Source organism: Macrobrachium rosenbergii, chromosome 3 (genome assembly GCF_040412425.1).
Source record: "Macrobrachium rosenbergii isolate ZJJX-2024 chromosome 3, ASM4041242v1, whole genome shotgun sequence".
Taxonomy (NCBI): domain Eukaryota; kingdom Metazoa; phylum Arthropoda; class Malacostraca; order Decapoda; family Palaemonidae; genus Macrobrachium; species Macrobrachium rosenbergii.
Genome location: NC_089743.1, coordinates 30,656,012 through 30,669,702, shown reverse-complemented (window position 1 = coordinate 30,669,702; position 13,691 = coordinate 30,656,012). Strand labels below are relative to the sequence as shown.

General features: G+C 33.9%; 1 protein-coding gene across 1 annotated transcript in view; it reads left to right on the top strand.

Annotated features, from left to right (window-relative positions):
• trol (terribly reduced optic lobes) overlaps positions 1-13,691 on the top strand; it is a 1,293,721-nt gene that overhangs the window by 1,140,889 nt on the left and 139,141 nt on the right. Inside the window, exon 98 of the mRNA XM_067129897.1 lies at positions 6,294-6,408. Coding sequence (XP_066985998.1) covers positions 6,294-6,408 — 115 coding nt within the window. The remainder of the gene's footprint in view (positions 1-6,293; positions 6,409-13,691) is intronic.

The window sequence follows — 13,691 nt, the reverse complement described above, 5'->3', positions numbered from 1 at the left end:
TGCAAAGTCTACAAATATGTAGCTTGAAGGTTTTTAGTGTTGTTTGGAATCACACTGTATACCTAATTTTCAACAGTATTTTGGCTCCAGAATCTGAAAACTACAGTAAAACCAAAATTACTACGAACATGGTTGTCATTAGCTATGTTGCCAAACTACTTCTTGACTTATAATCCCACTACAGTTAATCTGCATCATTTGATTCAGGGTTCTTTAATCCAGTCATAAAATCCAACTTATCTTTCCCATGGCCTTTCCAGAAGAAAGAGGCCGTTCCTGGACAAGGCCGACTTACTGACAATCTGCCATCACTTGAGGAGCCAATAATAGTATTTTTTTTCATTGCATTGTATCATTTTTTTTTTCATCAGTGAATCTGGGGTAGATATTGGTCATTTGTATAATTCATTTAGATGATTAGAAACTAAATCATCCTTATTCATCCCTGTTATCAAAACAGTTTAATGTATGATATCAAATCTTCATTTACTGCAGCTTTTTTTCTTTTACTATAAATCATCCTTTACTTGGCATAAAATCTCAGTCTTTTGCTCATTTTATGTCTTCAGTGTTAGAAAGGCAGAACAATAGTGTCAAGGTGTTTAACCTTTTTGATTTGGTAAAAGGAAGATATGGCAGCATTTTTGCCACATCTACATTACATTCCAACTTGGGTCAAGGGTTTTTGAATCAAATCTGGGAAAAGCGGCAACGTCAAAAATGTACTACATGTTCGTATTTATTTTGGCTTCACTGTAATTAAGAGTTCTGTTCAGAATCCTCTTATCTAGTTATTTTATCAGGCTGTGCACAGCCTTTTGAAAAGGGAATGGTTTTCAAAAAAACCATAATAAACCACTTCTTTTTTTATTAGCATAGTGTATTGATTGTTTACAGTGTAAATTGTTTATATAAAGTAATGATAGATTAGATTTAAGAGAAACTGTTTCAATACTGTAGAGTTTCATGAACATAGTAATATTTCCCTGTTCCATCATCATCATAAACATTTTTATGTCAGCTTTTCCTCTGTCCTGTCGTGTGCTCTTTCTGCCTGAGCTTCCAACAGGTCTAGAACTTCTTATGTCTTTTTTCCTCCAAGATTTCTTGGGTGTTCCAACAGCCACAGGTTTTCATCATAGTACTTCTATTTATATTACCTTTGTAACCAACTCAAACCTTCTCTTCGCATGGCCAAACCATGTCCATCTTTGAGATTTCAATTTTTTTTCTAGTCTCTAGATACCACATCTCTCCACCAACTCCTCATTCTTAATACGATTATGATCTTCCCAGTGTACTTTGCCCATGAATCATATTTTTTTCATCAAACATTTTCAAAATCATCATCATTTTCCTTGTCAGTGCCTATGTTTATGCTGCTTAAAGTAGTACTGTACAGCCTATATGTACTCATTGTAATCCTTGCCCTGTCTACTATTAGGACCTTTTTACTTACCAGTAGTCAAATCATCTCTCTCTCCATTTCATCCATACTGCAGTTACTGTCATTTTTATTGCTCTTTCAACTTCTTCACAGTGTAGTGTGTCCCCAAGGTAAAAGAAGTGCTCTACCTCTTCTAAGACCTGCCTATCTGTAACAGCAGGGTTCTCAACTCCCCTCTCTTCCCCCGTTTGGTACAGTATTATATATTTCGTAATTCAGAGCACATCTTACGGCACCCTCTGTTGCATTGGGGACACAGTTCAGAGTTCACCCCTCACACTTTTATGTTTGAATTAGCAAATTTATCCACTATTTCCTCACTGGAGATAAATCTATCTGTAGATGTTTAGCACAGCAGTTGCCATTCACTAATTCTTCCAGCATGGTGATTCAAAGTTGTCATGTTTTTAGTATACATAAGGTGGAGAATTAACTATCTGTTATTTTTTGTAACATTTTAAAAGCTTGTACAGCTGTACTTGATTATACGAGTTTGTTTTTATTTATTTTTCTTTTTTATGTATTTTTCAGTTTAATTTTTGTACTTTCCTAATGTACAGGTTAAATACCTTAAAACCCCTTTTTTGTGCATGTGTTGAGGTCTTATATTCTGTTCATCTTATTTACCTATATAAGATATTGTTGTGAACAACAAAAGTATGTAATTACTTAGCCAGAAACTGCAAAAATCCTATCAAAAAAATTCAGATTGAATAATGGAATCTGAAATACCTTACCTGTAAGTAAAGCTTTCAAATCAACCTCTGATATATGACAACTAAGAATAGGAAACAAACACATGGTAAAGTTGCATCATAGCATAGGTGTAACAGTGATCATCAGTAATTGCATGCTAATTACAGTGACTGACATGTGGCATTGTAGACGGTAATAAATATATGTACAAAGCCCCTTCATCCCTAATGTACATTGCATTTGGTCTTCATTTGTTACTTTTTCTCTGCTGTCTTTTGAACTATCCAACTACAATATAGTAGCATTCCACTTCTCAAGTTTCAACATATAAACTTTTCACTCTATATGATTAAAGATGAGATATTTTATATATTTTCATCAAAGTAGCATATATACATATGTGTATGTATGTATATGTGTACCTGTATATATATATATATACAGTATATATATATATATATATATATATATATATATATATATATATATATATATATATATATATATATATATATACATATATGTTATGCCGTGAGTATTTCTTTGTATTATGTTTACCACATATGAAATCTGTAGACTTCACTTGATAGTAACGCAGGGGACTCGGTAAGTTAGGTTGAAATTGTCTATTAATAATTTTTCATATATCAGGAGGGTAAGTATTCTCGGCACGGTTTTTCATAAGTTTTATTCTAACTCTACTATATCAGTTTGGCCAGCCACCCTGGACTTAGAAATTTCTTGATGTTAGGAGAAACAGTGACACAAACCCAATTTGGTTTTCAAGTAACTCTGGCTAAAAATTGATCAGAATGAACTCTGGACCTATGTTGAATAAACTCCGCCTCCTTGAGGACGTCTACTTTACTCTTAATGGTTCAATCTTAACTCCCACTTATGGCAAGGACAAATCAGGTCAATTTTGCTGACCTTTTTCACTTCTTAGTCTATCCTCTAACTCCTCCTTCCTTTCTCACATCTTGGAGGTTTGTTATGGTTAGTCTTCAATTTACTTGGTCCCATGACTCATCATTTTAAACTATCAACATCGTGTCTCTCTCTCTCTCTCTCTCTTTCATAATCCCGATCAGTGAATCTCATACTTATTCACTGCATAACATCTTGTCATTCATAAATGTCATTCTTTTGGTACTGTTTGCTTTCATTTCTTTTATGATTGTCAGGAAATTGATACTGAATAAGCTTACCATAATCAAGGACATGATGGACAGAATCCTTCCTAGAGAGTGATAGCGTTTACCATTGACTTGCACTTGAACATTTGATGATTGATTTTTTTATTTTTTTGCAATTTATGATTGATAACCAGAGTAATAGGCATTTGATATATTTACTTTGCCATAATTTTCTGCATTTAGTTTGAGTATTTGATATTCAAATTCATGCTTGTGTTGTTTGTGTTAGCACTATGATGCATTATAATATTTCTTGCATTTGTTGCTTGTTAATAGAAATCATTGACATTGAAGTAATTGACTATAGTCAAGTTGAGTTGGTTATCTACTTGCATTGTAGTCAATGCTGGTAGGTGACCAGTGATGTTATGCAGTGAATAAGTATGAGATTCACTGATCGGGATTATGAAAGAGAGAGAGAGAGAGAGAGACACGATGTTGATAGTTTAAAATGATGAGTCATCAAGTAAATTGAAGACTAAACATAACAAACCTCCAAGATGTGAGAAAGGAAGGAGGAGTTAGAGGATAGACTAAGAAGTGAAAAGGTCAGCAAAATTGACCTGATTTGTCCTTGCCAAAAGTGGGAGTTAAGATTGAACCATTAAGAGTAAAGTAGACGTCCTCAAGGAGGCGGAGTTTTATTCAACATAGGTCCAGAGTTCATTCTGATCAATTTTTGCCAGAGTTACTTGAAAACCAAATTGGGTAGGATTGTGTCACAGCTCCTCTCCTAACATCAAGAAATTTCTAAGTCCAGGGTGGCTGGCCGTGTGATATAGTAGAGTTAGAATAAAACTTATGAAAAACCGTGCCCGGAGAATACTTACCCTCCTGATATATGAAAAATTATTAATAGACAATTTCAACCTAACTTACCGAGTCCCCTGCGTTACTATCAAGTGAAGTCTACAGACACGGTCTGTTCATATGTGGTGTATATACAAAGAAATACTCATATATATAATATATATATATATATATATATATATATATATATATATATATATATATATATATATATATATATATATATATATATATATATATATCTTTATATCTTTATATTTGTTCTGATGGGAATTCAGACCTATGCTTTCATAAACAGAGTACTCATTGCCATGACACACTAAGTATTCCATCTGTGAAAGTGTGGGTTCATATCCTAGGAGAAATACAAATTACTCTGAATTTAGTATATTATATATATACAGGGTGTTTCAAAATTAGAGGCCCCTCCCCCTCTACAGCATAAACTAAAATTGATATGGACAAAAACAAAAGTAATTCAGAACAGGTATTTATTTAAGTTTCTCTCTGAGTATTTAATATTTTGTGTGGCCTCCATCTGCCTGTACCACAGCCTGTATTCTTGAGGGGTATGATTTCAGCAAATTGCAAAAAAGCTGAGACTCAAACTCCATTTTCCTGAGCACTTCGGTCACCTCTCTTTGCTTCAACACGATCCTTTAAGATACTACCAATGTTTTCACACACATTAAGGTCAGCGGAGCTACCTGGAAATTCACTTGACGAGAAGAAATAGATACCACTGTTTCGAAGCAGCTCCTGTGTCTGAAGAGCCTTGAAACATGGTGCCTTATCATGCAAAAATGTGACTTCTTCGACAGATAACACATTTTCAGGATCTTTCAGGAAAGGAAATACTCCACCAGTAAGCACAGTTTCTCTGAAGTATTCGCCATTCCATGACTGTCCTTTTTTTTGATGATCCACATTAACCGGTTGGCTGTGAAACAGAAAAATTCCCAGACATTCAGGAAATTTCACAACTTGGCGATAGCGCATGTCATCGCTAATATCATCCAACTTTGCAGCCCAAATGATGTCATTTTTATGATTTGGCTTCCTGACTGTGTAAACGAAGAATTCATCTGATGCGGCAACATGGAGAAAGCCAGCTTCATCCCAATCTTTAAGAAATGAACCACAAAACCATGCACGGTCTTCTCTCTGTTGCTGAGTGATGTTGGGCTTGCTGATAACATGAAATGGCTTGATACCAGATTTTTTCAACTCACGATATACAGCACCATAACTTCTCTTCTTTCCCCTTCTTGTTTCTAGTTCAAGCGCCAATTTACGTAAAGACTTTCTTGGTCTACCCACTGCCTCAGCTATGATGTCTTGACTCCTGAGAAAGGACTTCAGGCCTTCCAAGATTCTCACTCTTTTTGCGATGACAGTCATATGGATTTTTGTTCCAGTTTCTTTTAACAAAGGATTCATCTCTTTTAATGTATTTAGCTATCCAGGAACATGAAATGAAGGATGTGCCAGCATCCCTGTTCTCTGTGAAGGTTATAGTCTGGATTCGGTCAATCCATCTGATTTCCTCCGAGTCGTTAGCCATGGCTGCATCTAACTCCGTCACTCAGTCTGAAAATACAAGAAATGTAAAATGAAAAATAGCTTAATAGAAACTTAAAATCATGTACTTGGAGATAGGCTATAGCAGAAAATTTCATAACTTTCCATTTGTTCTGTGGAGGGGGACTCTAATTTCGAAACACCCGGAATATATATATAGATATATTGAGGTACGTACATACATACATTTATATATATCATTACTATTAATGTTTTTACTTCATATTTTCACATTACAATGTCAGAGAATATGAACTGGATATTCTTTGCTGCATTATTCACTCTCCGCCTAAATCCTCATGCGATCTTCATGTGTGGCTTTTTCCATGATTGTTGGTGCCTTGCACCGGGTCTTCATCTTTGTGTTTTTATATGTACTAATTACTGATCTACCTGGTCCTCACCTTCTCATCATATGACTAAACAGTCTGATTCTTTGAGGTCTTATCTATTTTCAAGATGTCAGGCTGTATCTTTCACAGCAATTTCATCTATCTAATTATGATTTGTTAGTTAAGTAAAACAAATGTAGGACGTGAGTTTATAGTGGTATACATTTTCAGGAACCTTCCTTCAGTTTCCATCCAACCAGACAGACAAACAATAAACCAAGGCACAAATGCTGAACTACGTTGCATAGCCACAGGAACTCCAGCCCCAATAATAACATGGTCAAAGGTAAGAATTATCTTTCTGTAATTTTTGTGGAGAAACTATTTTTTCCTAGTGGCTTGTTATGGGTCCTACAAAAATAACTTAGTTAAGGTTAATGCATTTGTAAACCTAGGATTACAAAATTTTTCTGGACAACTGAGTTTGATTTCAAGTAAATTATCGATGTTCATTAAATACTATCTAGAGATTTAATTGTGCTTTCACACCATCCCACACAATACCTGTTTATATGAAAGTGAATGTTGTTCAGTGGTTTGTCTGAATGTGGAAAGCTGGAGAACTGCATGAGAGTTAATTGTAACTTGAAGTACCAGTGCAGTGAAAAAACCATTAGTGTAAATGATAATCAAGATAACGAAGTTGAAGCAGCAGTGAGGTAAACTAGAATCCTCTCTGAGTATAGTTGAGGTAATTATAATTGTAACTGTAGTTTACTCAGTATAAGATATAAAGTAATGATAAACTTGAATGATCTGTTAAGGAACTGTATATGCATACCTTTTTGTATGTGAAACTATTATACTTTGTAAATTGGGATTCATGTAAAGTATATTTTGTATTTTATGGCACAAACGTGTAAGTACAAGTACTTCTGTGTAAATATTTGAGTCACATCTATCAAATTGCTCGACAGTGGATTCTAGTACTTTTGCAAGTTAGTGGATGATAAAGAAATAAGTAGGGCATACAACTTACACGTTACAAACTAGATTCAGGTTAAAGGGTCCCCAAATTGGATGTTTTCATAGGAGAGAAAGGTTGGATGTGTAATTATATTTCTGATGAAAATTCAAAGAAACAGTATGAAGTCGTTATAGTCATACTGAAATATTATAGAAAGTAAAGACAATGTTTAAGAAACTAGATTCTGGAAAATAAGCTAGTTTCTTATTCCAGTGTTTCTTAAGGTGTTAACTTTGTGTATAAGGTGCAAAAACAAGACTATACTGGGATGAAGGAAAGGCCATGAGCCGTAACAGTTGATTCATTCAAGTTTCAATCTGCAGTACAGTACAATAAATAATAATACAAAACTTGGTAATGGCAATAGAGGTAAATATAGAGTAATGAATGGTACTCAAAAAAAAAAATGTAAAAAATGCAGGTTAGCTGCTAGCATAGTAGTAAATCTAACCAAGATTTCACTGAGAATAAGTAAGTGAACATTTAGCAAATTATTGCATACAGCAACACTTCAGCAGATCCTTTGGGGGACTGGCTTTATGATAAGTAATAATGACCTTATAAAATAGCCTGTACTTGAATGTTTTAGACATCATATTTTAGACATTCAGTTTAAGAGAATGGCACAACTGAGAAAGCTTCTCAAACTTATGATTGTATTCAAGTAGGATATACATGCATACATGAAATATAGCAAATGAATTAATATTCTTGTCAAACTTAGTAAACACAGCACCACTAGGCTAGTACCAGTAAATTAACACATATAATGAGCATGAAGGAATGGCACTCACTTCAAATGCCCCACTGTTGGGAATCTGAATCCCAGCAATGCAGCACCCTAGCACAGCCGTAATTTCATCTCAGCCCCAGCTCTGTAATCCAAACATGCACTAAACACTCCAGGAGATCACCATGACGATAGGCCCCATATCACTAGACTAGTATTTGCACTTTATATTACAATATATTTTTCAAGCCTATCAAATACAACTCTGGAATCGAATATAAATATACATACTACAGTCACATTGCATACTCATAAATATCCCAAAAGCATCTCATCAAAATACTATCAGAATAGTACCTCCTCTTGGCGGCTCACAACATCAACAACTTTGGTTTTGGCGCATCTGTACTCAAGTCCTGTGAAATGCTGTGCTGAGCAGTAGTCGTATTTTGGGCTACGTATATTACTTAACAAAGGCCAGTTAGATATAAATAATAATAATCATGCTAATGAAACATAGACTAATGAATAGTGTAAGAGAATAAAAGTACAAAAAATTTAAATGGAAGAAGGATGATGTAGGAATTTTGTACCAGCTGTTGTTTTCCTTTTTTCCATTATAGTAAATAAAAGTGGAAATCTTAGATATGTGATTGGTTTTTCACATGCTCTGTATTAGTTTTGGGAAATGCTCACCAGAAAATAATTTTCAAAAGTAAAGGATTATTCCATGTGCCTGATGAACATTTTTAGGTTCTAGATTAAGTAATAATTCAAGTCACCAAGGAATATTTTTCTGTTCATCTATTATGGTTTTAGCATTTTTTTGTGGTTCACAGAACTTGTACTGTAAAACTTAGTTGACTTGACAGCCCTGCAGTGAAAAATAATAAGATTTGGATGCAGAAAGTGAACAAGAACTGATCTGAATTTGAACTGATTTATGAATACAGTAATGTGTTTTGGATGAATGAGGATTAATAAATTTTTATATGCCATACCATATACCGGTAAATACACATATGTATCATGTTTACCTCAACATGATACATATATATTTATACTGTACATATGCACACATACTTGGTGTATGTATACACATGAACACAGACTGAGACACTGATGGGCACAAAAAGTTCTGACTCAGCATAGCTGGGGCAGTTTTGTAACAATACTGTCATGGTCTGGCCAAGTTTGACACTTTACTGGTACATGTATTTTAAATTCAGAAAAGCTTATTAAATATTAAAATCATTAAAATTATCTCTGGTATTTAAAATTCAGAAAAGCTTATTAAATAGTAAAATTATTAGAATTATATCAATATTGAAAATCACTGAATGTGAAATAAAATAAAAAAGGGGTTTTAAAATAGAGTGAAAAAATTATGAAACAGTTGAAACAGACAAGGACCCACCCAAAACTCCCACATAGCCCTCTCTTTGGCACCACATAGCCCTCTCAGCCAATGATGTTGATGCTTTTAAACCAATAACAGTTGCAAAAGTTCTCAAGAAGTCAAATGCTCGCCTACCCCTTCCCACACATCCTACCTGGCTCCCTGCTCCCAAAACTTTTTCCCCAGCTAGACCAACCCCGCAATAACCCCTTCTTACCCTGCACATGCATGTAAGCAAGTGTTACCAACACTTCTTTCTGCCTGGACAGTTGCCAACCATGCAAACGTGGTTTTTTTCAATTTTTAATTGTAAAATACGTATATATTTTACATAAATATTGTGGTGCTAGGGATGCTCCAGATAACAGAGCTCTGGATAGGGTGAAACTGGATAATTGAAGATTGACTTTATATGTATATATAATTACATGTGTGTGTATATATATATGTATATAATATATATATGTTTGTGTGTGTGTACACTTACATATGCATACTATATATATATATATATATATATATATATATATATATATATATATATATATATATATATATATATATATATATATATATATATATATATATATATATATATGAAAATAATCTCTCGTTTGTCTGGATCATCATTATCTGGAACTCGATATTATCCAGCACACCCCACCCGGGCCATGGACCAAGACCCAGACATATGATGCAGGTTTAAGATCTCGTCTCCCTTATTCTAAAAGCCTGAAAGCTCTGAAAACTGAAATATTTTTCAGAGAAAAGTAATCATTTGCAAAACTCAAACAGTACAACTATATTTACAATAATGATTATTTGAATAAAAGTTTTTTGTTTGTTGTATCCAATTACTGTACAGTATATTGCATGTATTATTGTTATTGTATTACTGAGTGTAAACATTGTGATCGTACGCCATTTGCATCTGATAATTGTTTACAGCCGCAAAATTTTGGCTAATTGATTTACTACTGACAACTTTACTCCCATTAGTTACTAGATGAAACATAATTCGGAGTTACTCTTCATTGTAAATTAATAAAGTTGGGATTAAAACTTGTAGATTAGATGATTGCAAAAGTGTGATTTTGCCTGTTCCAGATATTGCTTTTACCTTTTCCCAAATGTTTTGCAAGCTGCCCATTTTTCGGTTTATTCAGCCACGGGTATAACCTGCAGCTGTAATTTAATGGTTTTCTTTCTTAAGACCATGTCCATTGTGTGAAATATGAATTGAAATGTATTTTATTTTTACTTATGGAAGCAACCATTGAGAAGCAGCAAGTTTTAACAACTTGACAACTTTTAGGGCAACTCTTAATAAATTCTTGATAGTTATGGTAAATGGCATTATGGTCAATGATGTATATACTGTATATACAGATATATGAGAGAGAGAGAGAAAGAGAGAGAGATTGGCCTGGTTAGGTTGTTACACTGACAGATAGCCATTTGCAAAAGTCGAATAATAGATGTATTGTGAAGAATGATAATTTTAATAAAACTTTAGTTTTACTTTATCCAGTTATGTTGTATGTATTATTGTCATATTATTGTATTACAAAATTTGAACAAAACAATTATATTTCATTTGCTTTTGTTTACATTCTTAAAATCATCACCTGATTACATTTTGCTGCCATCATCACTGTCTTTAGTTACTGAATGAAACTTAAATCAGAGATACATTTCTTTTGTAAATTATCGGAGCTGGGTTTAAAAAATGCAACCAATTATAAATGCAGTAAATTAAATGAAGTACATGTGAATTTTTGCCATTCTCAGACGTTGCATTTACGTCTGAAACATTTGGCACTGCTCATTGTTCGCTTCTTCAGCCACAGTTATAAGTTGCTGCTTATATTTAGTGGCATACTTTCTTAAGACCTTCTTCTCCGTTGCATTAAGGATGAATAAAATATATTTTATATTTATTTTTTGAATTACACTGAAAATAAGCAAGTTTTCAACAAGTCGACAACTGCAACACAACTCTTAATGAACGTGTGTTAGTTACGATAACTAACATCGATTCGCATTTTTATGTCAGTACTTGCTCTTGTTTACTCCAGTGTTTTGCATGCAGTAGCAAGTTGTTGTTAATCATAAGAAATAGTAATGAATTCATCTACAAGCCACAAGCTTGCTAAGCCTGGTTGCGCCTAGGTCTATTAACTAGTTAAAAGCTAACTTAGGTGTCTTATCGGTGAGATCTACCGAAACTGAGACAGGCATAGGAAGCTTAGCCTAGTATAATCTAGCAAAGAAGAAACTTGCACTTCAGCATATTCTCATGCAGTCTACAGAGAATGCACCTCTGGCTATACTTTACTGTACATGATATATGTGACAAAATAATGTCTTCAGAAAAAATTTTAAGGATCGCATAATACATGAGATAAGATGATACTGCACTTGATTATTTACACAAATTATGGTTCTTTTTGATCTTGAATATTTTTTAGCATTATGGAATGTTATTGTTAGAAATGAAATGTGCATGTGTTTTTGTAGCAACCTTCGGTTCCAAAATCAGAAAAAAATCCAAAAACCAAAACAGCTTCCCCGAGGGTGTCGGATAAGGGATTGTGAACCTGTATATATAAATTTTTAGACAAATTGAGAAAGCTACTGTCCAATGGTTGGCAATGCTGCACAGCCTTTAAGACCCTTAGGAAAATGTTGGTAACACTGCTTACGCTCAAACAGACTGAGAAAGGGCTTTTGGGGGTGGGTTAGGCCTGGAGAAGTTTCCAAAGTGGGGGTTGGGTTGATAACAAATTGGCGCGTTATAAAGCCTTTAATGCACCTTCATTACCTCTGCCTCATACTGGATCTGAAGTGCCTGAAATCTTTTGTGTTCTGCATGGTGGAAGTGATGATCTATTTCAAGAGAGTACTTAGTAATTAGCATTCAAAAGCATTTTCCTAATTTCGTAACTGTCGGATGCTTGTTCCTTACGTGACAAAGTGTGTATCCCCGAATTTGTGACCTTGGTTATAAGCGTCAGTATAACACAGACAATAGTTTTTCGCTAACAGTCAGGATGCTTTGTGCTTTGGCGTTAGTGCCCACTGAAGAAGTGATTACTGCCTCAAGGATCTTAGTGAAGCTGAATCAGTACCGTTGGATTTTGTAAGTTACTTTGAATTAACGTACATCAGTCCAATCCGTGGTTGGCGCTGTAGAAGAGAAGCTCCTTTATATCCGATAGAATTTTGGAACACTAGCAGCCGTGTGATAGAGAAATTACCTCGCACTATAATGCCCTATAAGGATTTCACTCGGCCTCAGGGAAACTGTAGCAAGCAAAAACCCAACATCTGGAAATTCATGGCGTTCTGAAAAAGGAAGAGGCACTCACACAAACGAAAATTTTACATTTGTAACTGGGAGAAAGACCAAAATAAAAAGGAAAATATGAAAAACTTGACAGGCTGATTGAGACGTTAGTAGAAAAAGAAATAACCAAACAGAATTTTTAAAAGTTATATTGCTTTTAGCTTACTGATTTTTTAGAATGTAAAGCATAAGTAAACATGTTTATTTTAATATTGTTTTACTTAACAAATTTTCTTTCTTTTTGGTAGTATATAAATATATCATATAATGTAAAGACAACAAGCAGACAAAAAACATTCAAAAGTTATTTGCATTATGATTATAGAAAAATACCAGAAGACCGAATTTTCCAAGACCAGATTTTGGAGACCAAGTTTTCCAACACCAAATTATCTGAGGCCGAATTTTCTGGCCACCATATACTGTATATTGGCACTCAGGGTATTTAAGTCTGTGAAATACTTCAACTAGAGAGGTGATAGTGTACTGCATAATGAATGGTTTGATTGTGATTAGTTTCAGGAAAGAAAAATTGCCTTTAGTCATAACCTCCTTCCTTCTGCATAATCATAAAATTTTTTGGATGTTAATACATTATCTGAGTTTTTAAAAGGTCAGTGAAAGATGTCTGCTTATTTTGTTTGTTTTTTTAGCAATGCACATACAGCAGTTTTCCAGTGTGCAAGTATACTTATATATGTGGATGCAACTTTGTCATAACATTGTCTCAAGAGACTGATTGTGCATGGGGCAGATTTTACTTCAAGTTCACAATTTTTTTTATTCGGCTGTTATTGCACTTTGGTTCATGCAAGAGTGAAGAATACTCTTGTCCCCATCGATTTCTTTTTTTTTTTTCACACTAGGAACCACACGTGAATAAAAAGGTAGTGATTTTAGCAAAAATATTTTTGCTGTTTCAGATACAGTAAAGATTTTGTGATGCTCTTTATGAATAGTTATCTAATAAGTAAAGTAATATAATTCTGTCATACAAAAATGTTAAAAGAAATTTTTTAGAGGAAATGCATATAGTTTTACAAATCTGCAATGATTGTAGGATTATCAGAAATTACAAGGGATTTTTTTTTTAATAAAAAGAAGGAAACATGAATATATTTCTT